At 41.4% G+C, this 20,086-nt stretch overlaps 1 protein-coding gene across 6 annotated transcripts in view; it reads left to right on the top strand.

Annotated features, from left to right (window-relative positions):
- NAPEPLD (N-acyl phosphatidylethanolamine phospholipase D) overlaps window positions 1–20,086 on the top strand; it is a 47,071-nt gene that overhangs the window by 23,631 nt on the left and 3,354 nt on the right. For all 6 annotated transcript variants that reach the window (XM_086696870.1, XM_086696869.1, XM_086696873.1 and 3 more), the window contains exons 3-4: window positions 12,985–13,631; window positions 16,403–16,517. In XM_086696870.1, the coding sequence (XP_086552996.1) occupies window positions 12,985–13,631; window positions 16,403–16,517 (762 nt within the window). The remainder of the gene's footprint in view (window positions 1–12,984; window positions 13,632–16,402; window positions 16,518–20,086) is intronic.

Below are 20,086 nucleotides of genomic sequence, written 5' to 3'. Positions count from 1 at the left end.
TATTAATCCTAGTTAACAGAGTTGATTAATATGATTAATGCTTTTCTAACACCTTGTTAGAATGAGGCAGGCAGGGCATTAATAGATAAAACTGTATTACGTGTTTCAGCTTTGAGGCCGGGAGGAACAAGAAGCCTCCCCCCACTTGTTTTTTCCTTCTGAAGAAGCCATATGAAGAGCAACATGGAAGGGTGTTGTGAAGAGGAGGGGTAGGGCAGGGGGCTACCTGTTTGGGGTAAATTTCCTACTGGTTTTGAGCCACAGCTTCTAAAACTGCAGAGGCAAGCAGTGGTAATTTTGGATTTCTTTCATTTCATATGGGAAGTGAGCGATCACACGAAGGCAGAAATACATCTGTGTGTTCTAAGGATTTGGAGATATTCTAGAAACTGGGTTGAATGAGAACTTGCCAGGCTAGTGGTTCTGAAGCTCTTTTCAACCCTGGCCCCTTTTGAATGTCTGATGAAAGCTGTAGACCTTATGTGGACATAAACACATTGCCTTTTACTGTAATTTCAGTGAGTTCATGGGTTCTCTCAAGCCCTTCCTCATTCATTCACTCATCCATTCATTTAGTTACTACTTATTTATTTAACATTTTTTAATGTTTATTTTTGAGAGAGAATGAGAGACTGAGCATAAGTGGGGGAGGGGCAGAGAGAGAGAGGGAGATACAGAATCCGAAGCTGTCAGCACAGAGCCTGACACAGGGCTCAAACCCAGGGACTGTGAGATCATGACCTGAGCCGAAGTTGGACGCTTAACTGACTGGGCCACCTAGGCGCCCCTCATTTAGTTACTATTTATTGAGCACCTGCTGTGTGAGCACACAGTTCTAGGCAGTAGAGGGAGACCCTTGAACAAAGCAGAAAGACACTGTGGCATTCTTGGACCTTGGGTTCAGTGGAAAAGAGAAATAGTAAACAAATGGGTAAAATATGTATTAAAATATGACTAGTGCTTTGAAGAATAACAAAGAGAAAGGAATTAGGGTGGAGGTGGGAACTACATTCTTTAATGAAGTGTAAACTTTTTTTTTTTAAAGGCAGAATTGTTTAATTGAAGTATGGTTGACCTATAATATTAGTTTGAAATGTGTGACACAGTGATCTGACAGTTATATACATTACTTAGCGCTCACCATGATAAGTGTAGTTACCCTCTGTTACAGTACAAAATTATTACAGAGGGCGCCTGGTGGCTCAGTTGGTTAAGCGTCTAACTTCAGCTCAGCTCATGATCTCACGGTGCCTGAGTTCGAGCCCCATGTCATGCTCTGTGTGGACAGCTCGGAGCCTGGAGCCTTCTTCAGATTCTGTGTCTCCCTCTCTCTCTGCCCCTCCTCTGCTCATGCTCTCTCTCTCTCTCTAAAATAAACATTAAAAAACTTAAAAAAAAATTATTATGATATTATTGACAGTATTCAAAAGTACTATGTTGTACTTTTCATTTCTGTGACTTAGTTTATTTTATAACTGGAAGTTTGTACCTCTCAATCCCCTTCACCCATTTCACCCAGTACCCTACACACACACCCCTTCTGACAACTGCCAGTTTGTTCTCTGTGTGTAGGAGTCTTTCTTTTTTAAATTTACTTGTTACGTTTTTTAGATTCCACATAAGGTGAAATCATATGGTGTTTGTCTTTCTCTGTTTAACTTATTTCACATAACATCGTGCCCTCAAGTTATCATTCTTTTTACGTTATCATTCTTTTTTATGGAGGAGCGATATTCCATGGTGTATATATAACACATCTTCTTTAACCATTCATCCATTTTTTTTAAGCCAGGGTTTATTCTTACTTAAAACTAAGAGTCTTTAAAATACCCAAAGCCAGAAGAATTTCCAGGTTTGAGATGGTATCACAGTCAGGTGATGGCTGCTGCTTCCTCTTTTTCTAAAGCCTCAGAAGGATCCTGGGCAATTTTTCTCGAAAATGTTTCTGGTCTGAAAGCTGATGCCTAGTTTGCTTCATACATCAATCCAGTGAGGAAGAAAAGCACAGTGCCAGTAACAGTCGTCATTGCGAGAGAAACACATCTAGGTTCCCCCTCGTTTCCACATACAGCTAAGAACTAGATCAGATGCATGTTGACTTTTCTTATTTTCATATGTAACTAAAGCTCCATGTTTAATCCCTTTACATTGGCAAAATTACTTTTACCAACTTTAAAATATGATAGTCTTCCACATTTTCCAGAAAACCACCCCCCAGACATGAAGAATACCTGCTTCAGATGATTGGGTCCATTCAGAATGTAATCAGATTCTGGAAATTGTTTTTGTTAGACATTGGGGGGGCTAAAGTTTAGTGAAATAAAACTTCAAATTATTGTTTTGGAAGGAGACAGGATAATATACACATAGGGTTATAATTACTATATATTAGGCAGTTTATATCATTATAACATATATCATTATAACATATGTTAATATGTTATAATGATATAACCTGTAATTTACAGGTCTAAGTAAAATGAAAATTGGTCATTAACAAAGCTAAACCATTTAGTTGGCTAGTCAGAAAATCATTTCTTTAACTTGGACCATTTCTGATACTTGCCTTTTCTGGGCAGCATGCCAGTTCACAGGCTTCACGCTGTTGAGACGCGGTCATTGCTTTGGGTTGTTGGAAAGCTCAGTGACTTTGTCTGGTTATTGTTGATTATAGTTACCAGAGTCCGGGGAGGGGGAAGAGACAGTTGGAGAATTTCAAAGAAGGAGGGAGGCAGAATGTCCTGAGGTTCACTGGTTGGGGGAGGCTGTCCTTACCAGTCACTACTATAGAAGTGACTAAGGGACGGTCACATTGGAGTATGAGACAGACATGGAACTGAGAAAACGCATCCTGGACTGGTAGGAAAAGTGCGATACCCGGAGTCCAGAAACCAGGCTCAGGTTCAGGATATCTCACTGAGTACTTGACTTTATTTCTATCACAGATCCTCAAGGCACTTTTTTTTTGCTGGGGGGGGGGGGGGGGGCTTGTTTTGTTTTGTTTTGTTGTCCATAAGGTTAGGATAAGACAGTTTAGTCCCTAGGATTTTGAGGTTCACATGACACATGAAAGTACTTTGAAAATATAATACACTCTTTAGATGTAAAATATGGAAGAATAGAGTGGTGCCCTTTGAAAAAAATGAAAAACATCAATTCTATTTCTGCTGTAGTATGCTAACATGTTGCTTTTTTATCTTTATAAAAATTACATGTATACAGAGTTTCTAAGAAGTCATGGTGCTGAAAGGCTTATTAGACAAATACCGTTCCTCAAACCAGCCCCTGTAACCTGTCCCCCCTCTCTGGAGGCAACAGCTTACAGACCTTTAAGTTGTTTCCTTGGGAGCTTACCTTCATCTTTTATTTATTTTAACTTTATTGTAGTAAGAACACTTAACACGAGATCTACCCTCTTAATTTTTTTTTGAAAATAGTTATTTTTGAGAGAGAGCGGGGGAGGGGCAGAGAATTTCAAGCAGGCTCTGCACTGTCAGCATAGGGGCCAATGTGGGGCTCAGTACTACGAACCGTGAGATCGTGACTTGAGCCAAAATCAAGAGCAGACTCTCAACTGAGCCCCCCCAGACGCCCTACCCTCTTGAATTTTTAAGTGTGCAAAACATTATTGGTGACTGTAGGCACAGTGTTGTAACAAGCAAGTCTCTAGGGCTTATTCATCGTGCTCAACTGAAACTTTAGGCCTGGCAATAGAAACTGCACATTTCCCTCTCGTCCCAGCCTCTGGTAACCACCATTCCACTTTTTGATTCTGTGAATTTAACTACTTAGATATTAACGTGTGGAACCAAGCAGTGTTTCTGTGTTCCTTCATGTTTAGTGTCAAATCTAACTCCCTCTGTACCCCTCCCCATCTCTCTCCCACAGGCCTGCTTGACCTCTTTGTACGCTATGGTGACTGTATCACTGTGATGAACCCAGTCATGGACCGTAGCCATGTCTCCTTTCTTAATATGCTTTTTCCCCCCTGAGGTTAGCAATGCCTCATTTTTCACCTGCTTAACTTTGTATGTATTTATGACTGATTATTTCCCTCCTTCTCATTCCTTCTCAACAGCTTTCCTGAGGAGAGACTGTAAGCTGGTTTCTTAGCACTGTGTTCTTTCTGGGCTGACAGCCCTCCCGCTTCTCTGCAAGCTTCCATTCTGGAGTCTCCCTTCACCACCATCCTGGACCCCACTGCCTCTTCAGTGCTGGCTCTGTCTCCTGCACCCCACTTGTTCCTCTTTCTTGAACAGGTTCTCATTTTGTTGGAGCAGCTTCTTTTTTTTTTTTTTTTTTAATGTTTGTTTATTCTGGGGACAGAGAGCTCATGGGCGGGGAAGGGGCAGAGAGGGAGGGAGACAGAGGGTCCGAAGCAGGCTCCACGCTGACACAGAAGGCCCGGTGCTGGCCTCCAACTGACGAACTGTGAGATCGCAACCTGAGCTGAAGTTGGACACTTAACAAACTGAGCCGCCCAGGCACCCTGGTGGAGCACATTCTTAATCAGTTTCCTGAGAGAAGGGTGCATGGAAAGTCAGGTTTTTGAGAACGTGATTGTCTGAAGTATCTTTATTATAATTTTTTTTTTTTTTGCCATTTTTAAGTTGTAGTTGACACACAATGTTTATTAGTTCCAGGTGTACAATACAGTGATTTGACAACTCTATATGTTATGCTGTGCTCCCATATCATTGACTGTAATACCTTACATTATACCTTTTGTTCCTGTGATTTATTCCATAAGTGGAAGCCTGAATCTCCCTTTCTCCTTTACCCATTTTGCCCATCCTCCCAACCCTCTCCCCTCTGGAAACCATCAGTTTGTATTTATGGGTCTGTTACTGCTTTTTGTTTGTTTATTCATTTGTTTTTTAGATTCTACATATAAAGAAATCATGTGATAGATGGCTTTCTCTGACTTACTTAGCATAATACCCTCTGGGTTCATCCGTGTTGTAAATGGCAAGATCTCTTTCTTTTCTAAGGTTGATTAATAATCCATTATATATATATACTTAATATATATATGTATTACATATATGTACATGCATATATATAAATATAATATGTATTCTACATTTTCGTTGTCTGTTTATCGACACTTAGGTTGCTTCCATTTCTTGGCTATCGTAAATACTGCAGTAAACATAGGGGTGCATATATCTTTACAAACTCATGTTTTCATTTTCTTTGGGTATATACCCAGTAGTGGTGTTACTGGGTTGTATGATACTTCTATTTTTAATTTTTTAAACAACCTCCACACTGTTTTCCACAGTGCATCAATTTACATTGCCACCAACAGTGTATGAGCATTCTCTTTTTTCCAAATCCTTGCCAGTGTTTTTTATTTTTTCTTTCTTTCTTTTTATTTTTATTTTTTAAGTAATCTCTACAGTATGGGGCTCAAACCTACAACCCGGAGATCAAAAGTCACATGCTCCCCTGACTGAGCCAATCAGGCACCTCTTGTTATTTCTTGTCTTTTTCACTTTAACCGTTCTCATAGATGTGAGGTGATATCTCATTGTGATTTGATTTGTATTTCCGTGACAATTAGTGATGTTGAGCATCTTTTCATGTGTCTGCTGGTATCTGTATGTCTTTGGAAAAATGTCTATTCAGATTCTCAGCCCATTTTTAAATTGGATTATTTTCTTGGTGTTGAGCTGTATTCTTATATATTTTGGATATTAATCCTTTGTCAGATATATCATTTGCAAATATCTCTTCCCATTCAATAGGTTGCCTTTTCATTTTGTTGATGGTTTTCTTCACTGTGGAAAAGCTTTGTTATTTTGGTTTAGTCCCAGTAGTGTATTTTTACTCTTCTTACCCTTGCCTGAGGAGACACATTTAGAAAAATGTTGCTAAGGCAGATGTCCAAGAGATTACTGCCTATATTTTCTTCTAGGAGTTTTATGATTTCAGGTCTCACATTTAGGTCTTTAATCCATTTTGAATTTACTTTTGTGTCTGGTGGAAGAAAGTGGTCCAGTTTCTTTCTTTTCCATGTAGCTGTCCACTTTTTCCAACACCATTTGTTGAAGAGACTTTCTTTTCTGCATTGTATATTTTTATCTCCTTGGTCATACATTAATTGACCATATAAGTGTGGGTTTATTTCTTGGCTCTGCTATTCTTTTTTTTTTTTTTTTTTTTTAATTTTTTTTTCAACGTTTATTTATTTTTGGGACAGAGAGAGACAGAGCATGAACGGGGGAGGGGCAGAGAGAGAGGGAGACACAGAATCGGAAACAGGCTCCAGGCTCTGAGCCATCAGCCCAGATCCTGACGCGGGGCTCGAACTCACGGACCGCGAGATCGTGACCTGGCTGAAGTCGGACGCTTAACCGACTGCGCCACCCAGGCGCCCCTTGGCTCTGCTATTCTGTTCTCTTGCTCTGTGTGTCTGTTTAGTGCCAGTGCTATACCCTTGTGAGTGCTGCAGCTTTGTAGTTTATCTTGAAAGCTGTTCCCATCTGTGCTGTCAAGGTGGAGGGCAAATGTTAACTGGGGGGCTCACTTGCCTCTCAGACCCAGAACATTCCGGTATTTACCCACTGTTTGGCCAGAGTAGTTAGGGACTGGCTCCTTTAAATTCTAGTTGTCCTTTTCACCCTGTTTCTGTGCCCCATGCTCCCCTCCCTCAGTACCATCCCTCCCTCCCACTGCAGTCCACAGTGAGCAGGGTGGGAGTTCCCTTCGTGACTGTGTCTCCCTCTCTCTTTCTGTTCTCTGTGTGGTCCCTCTTTCATTGTGCAGAAGCTGTTGGGTCAGCCCTCAGTTCTTTGGGAGGAATTGCTCTAAAAATAGGTGTAGATTTGGGATGGCCCTGGAGGAGGTAACCATTCTTGGACCAGAACTGTGTTTCTGTTCTCATTCTTATTGGTAGTATGGGTGTAGAATTTCTGTTTGGAAACCGTTTTCTCTCAGAATTTCAAAGTATTACCTCCATGACATTCTTTGTAGTATTGCTGTAGAGAAGGTCAGTGCCGGTCTTGAACCTTTGTATGCCCTGTATTTCCCCTGTAGAAACTTTGAGGATCATCTCTTTTTTGAAACTTCTCCCAAGTTGTGTTTTACTTATTGATCATGCTCGATGCCTCGTGATGTGAACTTTCAGATGGGAAAGTTTGTTTCTTTCAGTTCTAGGAAAAGTTGAGTATTCTTTGAAAATTTCCTTTCCTCATCCTTTTAATTTATGAAACAACTCCTAATTAGGTTGTGGATCACCTAGATCAGTCCTCTGTAGTTTTTCTTTTTCTTTTACCTGTATTTCATCATTTTTTTTTTGCATTCTCGCAGATTTCCTGACAATAAATTCATTTTTAAATACTTTAGTATGTGTTTCAGAGTTTTAAGAGGTAGTGACGATGTCAAAATTTGAGATTCTTTAAAAAAAAAAAAGAAAATACAAATACCTTATGATCTTAACTATGCATAGAAATAGGACTGTGTCTAAAGATAGCATAATGTTAACAGTGGTTATAATCTCTGCAAACGGATGTATGGGTGGCTACTCTTCTTTATATTTTACTGGATTTTCCAAACATTTTATGAAAGGTATTTTCTTTTTTTTTTTTTTTTTTTTTTAAATTTTTTTTTTTCAACGTTTATTTATTTTTGGGACAGAGAGAGACAGAGCATGAACGGGGGAGGGGCAGAGAGAGGGAGACACAGAATCGGAAACAGGCTCCAGGCTCTGAGCCATCAGCCCAGAGCCTGACGCGGGGCTCGAACTCCCGGACCGCGAGATCGTGACCTGGCTGAGGTCGGACGCTTAACCGACTGCGCCACCCAGGCGCCCCGGTATTTTCTTTTATAATCAAGGAGAAGTTTAAAAATATTAAGCCATTCTGATGGATCTAGTATGCCTGCTACACCTAGCATGGCAAAAATATAAAACATTACCATTGATAATTGAGGTATTTTGGTAACATCCATCTCTGTTCCGTGTTAACATAATATTGGCAAAATAAATGTGAAAAAGAAAAATAGTTTTTATTTAAATCAGAGTTGCAAAGCAAAACTGTGAATTTCCTCAGTAAAAAGATACTTTCAGTCGGAAGAAAAGGCTTAACTAAATTCTTTAAACATAATTATTTTTAAAAACATTTTAGCAGATTTGCATCAGATCTCTCATGTGCACACATATTCTTAAAATAATTATATTATTAAGAATATGGGTTTCATTGTTTTAAAGTTAATAAGTAAAAGTTATGCCATGGAGAAAGCTATGGTTTAATGAAAAGGTAGGGTCTTTAGAGCCAGGAAGACCTCAGTTCCACTCCTGAGTGAGCGTGCATGCGCTTGCTGTGTGCCCTGGGCCACCTTCTTAGTGACCCCTCCCCCTCCGTCTGGGTATCTGTAAAATGGCAGTGACATCTCCTTCATTAGAGTTAGATGACAGAACCCACCTATGGCATCTGGCAAAGAATAGTGGTTGAATGAATGTTAGGATTTTTCCCTTTCCCAAAGAAAAGTAAATATTAACTAGTATCCTGGTTAATTATGGGCCTAGGGATTTTCCCAGTTGCAGCTTTAAAAAGCAAGGCCAGCCAAGAAAGTCCTAACCTAGTAAAGAAAATGCCAAGCGAGTGCTTGGTTTCTTCAAATAAGAATTTCCCTACCCCTATCTATGTGCTTTTTTTTTTTAACTTTAATAAAATCTTAAATAATAATAAAGTAATCTCTATACCCAACATGGGGCTCAAACTTAAAACCCTGAAATCAGTATTCACATGCCCTACCAACTGAGCCAACCAAGTGCCCCTCTAACTGCTTTTTCAAACTCTGATTATCAGGGGGTGCCTGGCTGGCTCACGCCAGGCGGTAGAACATGTGACTCTTGATCTCAGGGTCATGAGTTCAAGCCCCATGTTGGACATGGAGCCTGCTTAAAAAAATTTGTAAAAACACCAACTCTCATTAGGACAAAGTTATTTTTTCTTTTTTTTGAATCTCAGTTGTTGACTGATTATTATGGGACATAGTGTTAGAGATCAGATTCTTTAAGGTGCTCTTTTGTGATGGGCTGAGAAACCATATGGCGTGCAGAAACATGGTGTGATTGCTTAATTCAGATGTCTTGTCAGTACTTTGCTTTTAAAAAAAAAAAACAGCTTAGGTGAGCTATAATTCACATACTCTACAGCTGACCTGTTTTAAATGTACAGTTCAGTGGTTTTCAGTACACTCTGAGTTGTGCAACCATTCCCACATTTAATACATTTTCATTACCCCAAAAAGAAACTTCATGTCCTTACTCAGCAGCTCCTAGTTCTCTTACCCTCCTGCATCCCCTGGAAATCACGCATCTATCTTCTGTCTCTACGGACTTGCCTCTTGTGGACATTTCATATAAATAGGATCATACAGTCTGTGGTCTTTGGTGACTGGCTTCTTTCAGCACTTTACCTGTTAATCTTCTGTTTGGAGAGCAAGGTGAGGCGGCCAGAGGTGCTCTGCTAAAGGTTTAGTCAGAAGATACCGTGGCTTTTAAAACTTAGAGCAAAGGGACGCCTGAGTGGCTCAGTTGGTTAGGCATTCAACTTTGGCTCAGGTCATGATCTTGTGGTTCGGGAGTTTGAGCCCACATACCGGGCTCTGTGCTGACAGCTCAGAGCCTGGAGCCTGCTCTGGATTGTATGTCTCCCTCTCTCTCTGCCCCTCCCCTGCTTGCACGCACACTCGCTCTCCAAAAATAAGCATAAAAAAAAATTTTTTGTAATTAATAAAAAAAATTTAGAGCAAAAAAGAGGTGCAGCTGTTCTCGGAATTTTATTACAGATATTTTGATGCACTATTTAAACATGATGCTGCTTAAGATTTTTTAAATGGTTTTAATAACAATTCAAATTCCACATATTGAAAAAATGCAATTGAATGAGTTTTTACTTGTTTATATATTCATGAAAAGATCACAGGATGATGTACATCCTGTCATCTCCAATAGTTGCCTTGTATCCCTAGTAATCCATCTCTTATCCCTGGGCTGGTACTTGTGGCTTTTTTTTTTTTTTTTTTTTTTTTATGTATTAAATGAGAAAATTAGGACTGACTTAGGAGTCCGTGGTGGGAGATAGTATGTGTGGAGGCCAGCGGGCTGACCTTGTGTGACTGTCATCACTATTTGTTTTCTCCTCTGTAAAGTAGCATTAGTTAACAGGAGCTACCTGCAGTTTTATGGTTAGTCCTAAATTAAACATTTTTAATGAAGTAGTTAGTATGGTGACTAACACTCCATAAATGGTAGCTCTTGTTAGTGTTATTTTGTGTTATACTAAAGTACTTGACATATTGGATTATTCATCACCATCACTACTATGTGCCTAGTGTGACGCCTAATACACGGTAGGTACTCAGTTTATATTAATTCTCTCCCTTTTCCCTCATTGTTGATAAGTATACCACATGACATTTGTTATTGTTCAGTAGCCCTAACTCCTACCAACTTTGAGAACAGATCTGAAAAATTTCCACTCATTCATCCAACAGATTTTGTCGAGCGCATGATGTGTTTGTCCCTGCACTGTGCATTGCGCCCCGTGGATGGTTCCAAGTTGAGTAAGACGTGAGATACATCCTGTATACGCCCATCCAGGGTTTGGGCAGAATATCCATGGATGGTGCATGAACAGAGTGGGGTGGAAGTTGAGTGGCTGGAGTGATTGTCCTGGTCTGTGGAGACTTGGTGTTGGCCCCGTGAAGGGTATGTAGTTAAAGGTCTCAAAGGTATCAGAGGGAAGGCATTTTAACCTGAGAAATGGGTTGAGCATTGTGCAGGGCTCCTGAGCTCTATCTGGGAGCAGGAATCAGTCCCAGTGTCGGTGGGACACAGCCCTGCAGGAGTTGGGTGAGACACAGCTGGAGAGGAAGACTGGGGGAATCCACCGCAGGCTTCCTCCTGGGCCGAGGAGGGGAGTTGTGTTTTGTCAGTCAGTAGCGATCCTGTAAAGATGTTCCAGAAAGGGACACAGTTGTATGGTAAGTAGACTATTTTTGAGGTGGCTCTGGTGTATGGATTGAGTTTGACAGTAAGACAGTTTAGTGATCAAGGAAATGGGTAAAAATACAGAGTTGGTGCCTGATTGTCCAGGTTGTGGTTTCTTTCCCCTTCCGGAATACTTGCAGAGTGTTTACGGTGTGCCAGCTGCTCCTGATGTGGTTGGTCCCCACCATAATGAAGTGTAGGTACAATTATACTCCTTTTTCAGATGGGGAAACTAAGGGTTAGGGTGGCTTAGAGGGTGTTTGCATTGCCCTCCACCTCTGCTGCTCCTTCTCTTCCCCTGTCGGGACCCTTTTCCCATTCAGACCGTCTCTGTGACCTCAGCTTTCCTTTCCTGGCATCTCCCCCCATTCCCTCTCTTGCCTCCACCTCCCTGCGGTCCCCTTTGTTCAGTCTTCATCTGTCATGGCAGCTGTTGTGACCACACTCCAGGTCGTCATTTGCATTCCAGAATGTTTTCTCTAAACATAAATTGGGACAAATCCTTTTTTTTTTTTTTTTTTTTTTAGATGCTTCCTGTCTCTGGCATTCAAGGCTTTTATTGTGTTCTCATCCTTCATAGATTGTCGCCTGTCCCCAAATGCCACTTTTGTTCCTGTTTGGCTCTTTGCCTTTGCTTGGGCATTTTCTCCACCTAAAATGACCTCCTTCCTTTTCTCTGCATCATGAACTTCTTGTCAATTGGTCAGGAAACTCACACAGATTACTGTGTTGCCTTAGGCAACTGGACTCTTTATTCCTTTTTATTGGGCTGTAGTGTGTCTTGTATTTTACATAATTATCCAATACCAGACTTGTTAAAACTGATTTGCTGCAACTTACAAAAATCCACGTAGCAGTAAAAAACAGATGAACAGAGAAGAGCAAAAGAACTCTTAGGGTAGAGAAATAAAGCCAAGTATAAAGTTAGTATAGAAACGTGGTGTCATCCCCTGCACAATGTTGGAAGTAGCTTTTTCCCAACTTCCTGGTGCAAAGAGGGAAGCATGAACTGTTACGAGTTTTCCCAGTGGCCAGATGAATAAGGCCAGTTGCTCTGGTGAAGAGCTTTTCCTGATACTGAGGATTGAGAGAAATGTTCTGGGGTGAGTGAGAAGGTGGGGAAGGAGGTTGGAGATCTACTGAGTCTTAAATTTAGACCTCTCTCCAGTACATACACGGCCAGGTTCATGAGGCGTCTTCCTGTAAATGACCTTGATACAGCAGTATAGCATAATACTAAAGCACAACTTAGAAAACAGTTGTATAAAAGCCAGGACTGTGACCCTACAACAGAGCTTCTGTAAGGATAAAATGGAGAATAACCAAAGAAGTAATGCTTCTGTTTTGTTCTGGTTACTGTTTTACATCTATTTTCCCCCAAAAGCAGTCACCTTCTCATAGGCAGGGACCATGTTCTGCTTTGGTTTGATCCGAAGGAGAAAACCTTACGGGTGAGGAATGAGGAGAGCTGTCCGTGACTGGGGTTTGCTCAGTGCTCTGCTTCGAGTTCTGTGTGCTCAGATTCATATCTGAGATACAAGGTCTACCAATAAATGGCTGTAAGTTTTCTTTACTCTGTCCAGGAGCCCGCCCACCTGTTTCTGACACCATTTTTAGCAGCAAATGCACCAGCCAAGTAAAGGGGCAGAGTGACTGCAGCTAGGCTACAGTTTTGCTCCCAGTACTTACAGAAGAGAGCTTCTAAAATTTTAAATAAATTCAGCAATGCTTGAAGTTGCACATTTAATTTTCCCTTTGTGTACTGCATCTGGGACTAAGACGACCTGATACTGTCATGATTACTGAGTCAGATTTGGAAAGAGGTATGCATTTTCATGCAAAAGGCAAAAATAGCAAATTTATTGAATGAGGTCATTTCTCCCCAAATAGCCTTTCTCTCTGTAATCAGAGTCCAAATATGTTGTGATACCTTTTATCCCCCCCACTAACAGCTGCTCTTCTCCCTTTCTTTCTGTGCATAGGAACTTGATAAAGAGCTTCCAGTGCTGAGGCCGTATTTTATCAATGACCCCGAAGAAGCTGGGGTGCGGGAAGCTGGCCTCAGAGTCACATGGCTGGGACATGCGACAGTCATGGTGGAAATGGACGAGCTCATATTTCTCACAGACCCCGTCTTTAGCTCCCGTGCATCACCATCGCAGCACATGGGTCCGAAGCGGTTCCGTCGTCCCCCGTGCACCATAGGTGAACTCCCCCCGATAGATGCTGTGCTTATCAGTCACAACCACTATGACCACCTGGACTATAATTCTGTCATCGCTCTGAATGAACGATTTGGTCAGGAGTTGCGATGGTTTGTGCCTTTGGGTCTCCTCGACTGGATGCAGAAGTGTGGCTGTGAGAACGTGATCGAGCTGGACTGGTGGGAGGAGAATTGTGTCCCCGGACACGATAAGGTCACCTTTGTCTTTACGCCTTCCCAGCACTGGTGCAAAAGGACTCTCGTGGATGACAACAAGGTTCTGTGGGGCAGCTGGTCTGTCTTGGGGCCTTGGAGCCGATTTTTTTTTGCAGGAGACACTGGCTATTGCCCTGCCTTTGAAGAGATAGGAAAAAGGTTTGGACCTTTTGACCTTGCAGCTATTCCCATCGGAGCGTATGAACCAAGGTATGTACACTTCCCAGGATGGCAGCCCTGCTACGTAATAAGTGGCCTCAACTATGAAGTAGTTGAGTTTGTGGTCATTTGTGATCTCCTTTCTGATTTTGCTGGTGGACTTTTGGTGGTGGTGGCTGTTATTGGGGGGTGGTGGGTCAGATTCAATTAAATTTCTTTTGAAAGCGTTTCAAGCATACCATTAAGTAATTACTCAGAATCAGAAATTATATCACCCAGAAAGATGGACCAAGGTTTAAAGAATTGCCATAACCTAGCTACAAGTTGGCATTCAGTTCTGACTTAAGTTGAACCTACCAGCCAGTAATCAAACCTAGCTCACGTTCTTCACATGGAGGACATGCTACATAACTACCTTTCACTTCACATCTGGTGTGCACCTGTCCCCAGCCTGTAGCCCTCCTGTGTTTGGCAGAGAAAAGGTGAGGAAAGCTAGCAATCAGTCCCTTGCAATGGTGTTACTTCAGTCTGTACTGAAGTTAATGTGGCAGTGACCCCACGGCATGCCCCTCGCCCACAGTCAGAGCAGTTTAAAGGTCACACTTGCACTGGAGACCGAGGAGACCCAGCCCTGCCTGTGTTCTGTTTCATCTTGTCTAAGGAAAAGAGAAGCGACTTCAAAGAATTCAGTTAGATTTCAGCTAACTGGGTGACAGGAACAAGTTAAACACTAAAGTACATGCACAGATACAGAATTGTATGTATGATGGCATTTTATTTCAGCAATCCTACAAGCAGTAAAACACTAGTTCAAAAATGAATTGAGCAAATCCGATGATTAGTTTCCATCTGATTTTGTTACATGTATTTAACTTTTAAGATTCACTAAAAACCATTTCTTCACTATCTTTATGAATGCTTGCTTCTTTCTCCCTTTTTTTCTAGTTTAAGAGGCTGGACACTTTTACCTTATTTTAAAATATTATGAATCTGTAGTAGTGCTTGAACTACATTTTTCCACTATAATTCTAATGAAACCTCTCAAAACATCCTGTTTTCAAACCAATTTCATATAGTATTGATCTTTCCTCAGTATATGTTCCTACTGTATTAGAATATCCCATTTGTAATTATGAAAACTCTTCCTGTGTCACAGTATATAAAGATCATATATGTGGGATGGTAGAAGGTGTACGGATTAACTACACAAATTCACTCACAGAATTCCCTCTTCCTGCTGCACTGTAGCTGTCTTAAGATGGGTGAAAGCCAGGAGGGCAGAATTTGCTCTAACAAAATTAAAGTGTGGTAGCCTCTACTGTGTAATCCATTGCTCTGGTCAGTACTGACAGGTTTAGAAATAAGGTTACCAGCAACTTCAGAGTACTCTCTAAATGTGAAATGATTACACCAAAATGGCTTTCAGTAGTAGACCTGTAACGTTCATACTTACATTATAGTATGGTCTACGTATTCCATCCAGGTCGGTTAGGAAGTTTTGTGTGTTTTGTTTCGTTTTGCTTTCAAGTAGGCTTCACACCCAGCGGAGAGTCCAATGCAGGGCTTGAATTCACGACTCTGAGATCACGACCTGAGCTGATTCAAGAGTCAGATGCCTAACTCACTAAGCCAGCCAGGCACACCACCACCCCGTTTTTTTTTTATTTTTTTAATGTAAGCTCTACACCCAATGTGGGGCTTGAACTCATGACCCTGATGTGAAGAATTGCATGCTGAGCCAGCCAGGTGCCCAGGATGTTTTTATTGTAACTTTTACACCAAAATAAAAACTTTACATTTATTTCAGGTAGACATGAAGGTGGAAAGCAAATCCCTTTGATTTGTTGTAGGAATTAAAAAAAAAAAAAAAAATCCAACAGAAACACCAAAAACTGTTTTGATCCTGCCCCGAATTCCAAGTGTCAGGAAATAGGGCAGAATAGTACTTCTCTAGTCTGCTGTTGAGGAGAACACAGTGGCTTTGTTCCTAGGCTCCCAGGAGGCCCAGCAGCTCCTAACAGTAAATAACAGCCCTTTAGCTGTTGGAGATGGATAGCTTTTCCATGCTGTGTTGTCTAAAATCCAGAAGCACCTGTGTCAAATCCATGTCCATGAGTCTTAACTGCAGCAGAGCTGGCAGTAGCAGAGCTGAGATCCACATTCCCAGCAGCTGGTCGAGCTGGGAGGGGTCACCGTGCAGGCCACTGCCTCCTGAGCCCCACTCTTTCACAGGCATTCGGCAGCCTTACACTGTTTCCACACTCTCTTTGTTCAGTCCCCAGCGTGTACCCTGTGCTTGCTCAATCCTACGCCTCACTGTTCAGCTGTAGGATGCTCAAATAAAATCCTTGAATGGTAATTGGGTTTTTTTTTGCTCCCAGTTTTTCAATTTTATGCCCTAATTTTTGCTTTTTGCTTCATGTATTAAAAACGGTTTCAGCAATTTAGGTTCTTTTGAATTGCACTTTTGGTTTCTAGTCATTTATCCATTATCCAGTTTCTTTGATTCATATCAAGATTGCAAAATACCTTTTTAATGATTAAGACCTACCTTTAGAATAAATCATCAGTAAAATCAAATACACATGAAACAACATCTTACGTTTCAAAGGGGAGTTTTGCTTGAGACTTAGCTGTGGCGTCACTAGGTTTGTGCAAGTAAGATTTTTGCTTTTTTTCCAGCAGGAAAGTGGGCTCAAAACAGATGTTTTTGCCTAATGTCTTACTCCTGTGCATAACCTTAAAGGTTGATTAGATGAAGCAGTAATTATAACTTAGTGCACATTTCAAAGGCCAGAATTAATAAATTGCTGTTTTATCAGGTGGTTTATGAAATACCAGCATATAGACCCAGAAGAAGCTGTAAGGATTCACATCGATGTTCAGACAAAGAAATCTGTGGCAATTCACTGGGGAACTTTTGCCTTAGCAAATGAGGTGAGTTTGTGATAAAAGTAACTTTCGTTATGTGTTTGACCTGAGAGGATCCTGGGATCAGCACACCTTGCAGTGTGTTCAGAGATCAGACAAGAATGAGAACCTGCACAGTCCTCAAATGAATTAAGGGAGTAAACCACATTAGTAAAACCGTATTTATATACAGTGAAAAAAAAAAAAAACCTCATTACACGCTGTTCTTTTGGAAGCATGGGTTTATATAACTAAAACAGGTATAATCTTGGAAAACAGAAAAATGAACCATGTCTTCCCTCTCAAGGGGGCTTTTGTTACAGCAGAAGATGTAAGCTGTGTACATAACTCTAAAATGTGTTGAAAGGACTGACTGCTTCGTGGTGAAATAAAGTGCTCTCAAGAGTCACATGTTTGATTTGGAGGGGTCAGGGAGGGCTTTATGGGAGAGGTGACATCTGAATGTGGCTGTGAGAAGGCATTTCAGGAGGACTAAGGGGCAGAGCATAGACTTAGAGGCAGCAAGTGAGGGGAACAGTGAGTGTATGGATGTGATGTGGAGGACAACGGGGGAAGTGAGGCTGGACAGCCTGGAATTTTCAGGAATGTTATTCATCCAGTAAACAGTGAGTGTCTGCTCTGTGCCAGGCAATGGATAAATGGTGGCTTTATTCCTGACTGATTTTTTTCCTCAGCAAAAAATGTTTTCTCTTTTCTTGGATCTGGGACCTGTCCTAAGTAAAAATTTAGAAGTGGATGGGCAAGGGGCACCTGGTTAGCTCAGTCGATTAAGCATCCAACTCTTGATTTCGGCTCAGGTCATGATCCCAGGGTTGTGAGATTGAGCCCCACGTTGGGCTCTGTGCTGTGTGGAGGCTGCTTAGGATTCTCTCTCCCATCTCCCCCCCACCCTGCCTTTCTTCCCTGCTCTCCGCTTGCAAACACTCTTTCTCTCTCAAAGGAAAAAAAAGTTGAACTTGGCTTCTCCTACTTTGCTTTGTGTGGCCTCTTCCACATCCCAGGGCCTCTCTGCAGGAACCCTGTGATTTCAGGCTGTTCTAGGCACTCCCTCTGCCTGATTTCTGGCCTGCCGTCTCCCTAAGTTGTATCTTTTTCTGTAGTTACACTGCCTGCCCACCCCTACTGCCCCCAGTTAGGATTCCCGTCCCATGATGCAGCAACCCCGAGCCACGCTAGGGGGAGATGGAATGGAGCAAATAAATGAATGACCACAGGGCCAGGGGAGGATGAAGGGGAACAGGAGTATGTGTGTGTATTTGAAAAGGAAATTGCATACTGCTTCCCAGTGGCATACCATACTATTCGGTGGCAATTTCTTATTCTATGTGTATATAACTGTGTATGTTCATTCCATACCCATAGATATGTATTCCATATATGACATACACAGAGCCTTAGATGAAGTAATAGTATTTTTTCAAACCCATTCAAAAAGAGGAATCAGGGATGACTCCCTAGGTTTTTAACTTAACGGGGAAGATGCTCATGCTCTTTACTGAGATGGGGAAGATAAGGAAAAGGTAGAAAACCTCAGACTTCATTAGTTATTCAGCTTTCAAGAATCATTCCTGTTCTAAATCTAACCTCCATCTTTATTTCTTAATGAAACCTACAACTCCATAAGTCCTAGCAATTTAGAATGTGTTCACATTCTGACATGAGTTGCATAAACCTGCCAACTATGAATTTGTTAAATTACAAAGACCACAGAAGTTTTGGATGTTTACCCTATGAGTAAACACTTTAAAATGATTTGCATAAAAGTAGTTATAATAGCTGCTTACTATAAGCTGACCAAGGATGTCCTTAACCTGGCAACACTTAAAAAAATTGTGTACATATAGCAACATCTAATTATCTAGGGAATTATGAGTCAATTTCCTACATGATGTTATGTAAGTACTAAAACTTAACGCACTCGTTTTGGTGGAAACATTTCAGGCATTACGTAAGATATGCTACCTTTTAACCTATTGGAGATCATAAAACAGTGACCCTTTATTTTTTTTTTTTTTTTTTAATTTTTTTTTTCAACGTTTATTTATTTTTGGGACAGAGAGAGACAGAGCATGAACGGGGGAGGGGCAGAGAGAGAGGGAGACACAGAATTGGAAACAGGCTCCAGGCTCCGAGCCATCAGCCCAGAGCCTGACGCGGGGCTTGAACTCACGGACCGCGAGATCGTGACCTGGCTGAAGTCGGACGCTTAACCGACTGCGCCACCCAGGCGCCCCAAAACAGTGACCCTTTAAAAGGGAATTAGAGTTGTCTCAGCTGGTTGCCTAGCCCTTAATGGAATCAGAGTGTTGGGTGCTTCTTCCACCACTTAACTCTTACCTCTGATCTGCTGTCTTGCTTGATTCATAGTTGTTGTATGGCTGTGGGGCATTTTTACCTCCCTTGTGGGACTAAAGTGCTCGCATGAGCCACTTAGAAGGGTTTTTTTTTTTGTTTTGTTTTGTTTTATTGAGAGAGTGAGCCAGCATGGAAGGGACAGAGAGGGAGAGAGAGAGTCCTAACCAGACTCAATGCTGTCAGTGCAGAGCCTGACTCGGGGCTCAATCCCACAAACCCTGAGATCATGACCTGAGCTGAAATCAAGTCAGATGCTTAACCGACTGAGCCATCCAAGTGCCCCACAGGTTTTCTAATTGAAATTGAGAAAAAAAAGAATCTTTGAATAAAGGAAAAAAATAGGAAACAAGGGGAAATGGGGGAAATGCTACCAGATTTTGTTCTCTGGGTCCCTCTTATACTCTGTAGACTACAGTGTCGATATTTGCCTAGGGATTTGAGGGTGACAACCTTCTAGGAGCCAAAAATCTTTCTCCAGCATTTGCTTACACTCTTAAACCTAAGCTTCCATATTCTTTATTAAAAAAACCTTTTTTTAATGTTATTTTTGAGAGCGTGAGCAAGTGTGAGCAGAGGAGGGGCAGAGAGGGAGACACAGAATCTGAAGCAGGCTCCAGGATCTGAGCTGTCAGCACAGACTGTGAGATTATGATCTCAGCTAGTTGGATGCTTAACCAACTGAGCCACCCAGGTGCTCCCTAAACTTCCATATTCTTTTTTTTTTTTTTAATTTTTTTTTTCAACGTTTTTATTTATTTTTGGGACAGAGAGAGACAGAGCATGAACGGGGGAGGGGCAGAGAGAGAGGGAGACACAGAATCGGAAACAGGCTCCAGGCTCCGAGCCATCAGCCCAGAGCCTGACGCGGGGCTCAAACTCACGGACCACGAGATCGTGACCTGGCTGAAGTCGGACGCTTAACCGACTGCGCCACCCAGGCGCCCCCCTAAACCTCCATATTCTTAAAAAATGTTGGTAATATCTAATTCTGTAATACTATCTTTGGCATTGATTCCATTTAGACTGGAATTTCATGTAGTGAAAGGGTCATCAGGTTTCATGCAATCTAGTGATGTTCAATCTAAGTTGGCACCAAATTTGACATTCATGGTATTTGGACAGATAATATATTTCTGTTAATGACTATATTAGAAAATGTGATTGGCTCATTTTGCTAATGCTTGAATGAAAAGACATTATTTTAAGTAGGCATATTTAGT

Source organism: Puma concolor, chromosome A2 (genome assembly GCF_028749965.1).
Source record: "Puma concolor isolate L17-30 chromosome A2, mPumCon1.1.hap2, whole genome shotgun sequence".
NCBI lineage: Eukaryota > Metazoa > Chordata > Mammalia > Carnivora > Felidae > Puma > Puma concolor.
The sequence above is the reverse complement of the archived record's forward strand: the minus strand, read 5'-3'. Positions and strand labels throughout refer to the sequence as shown.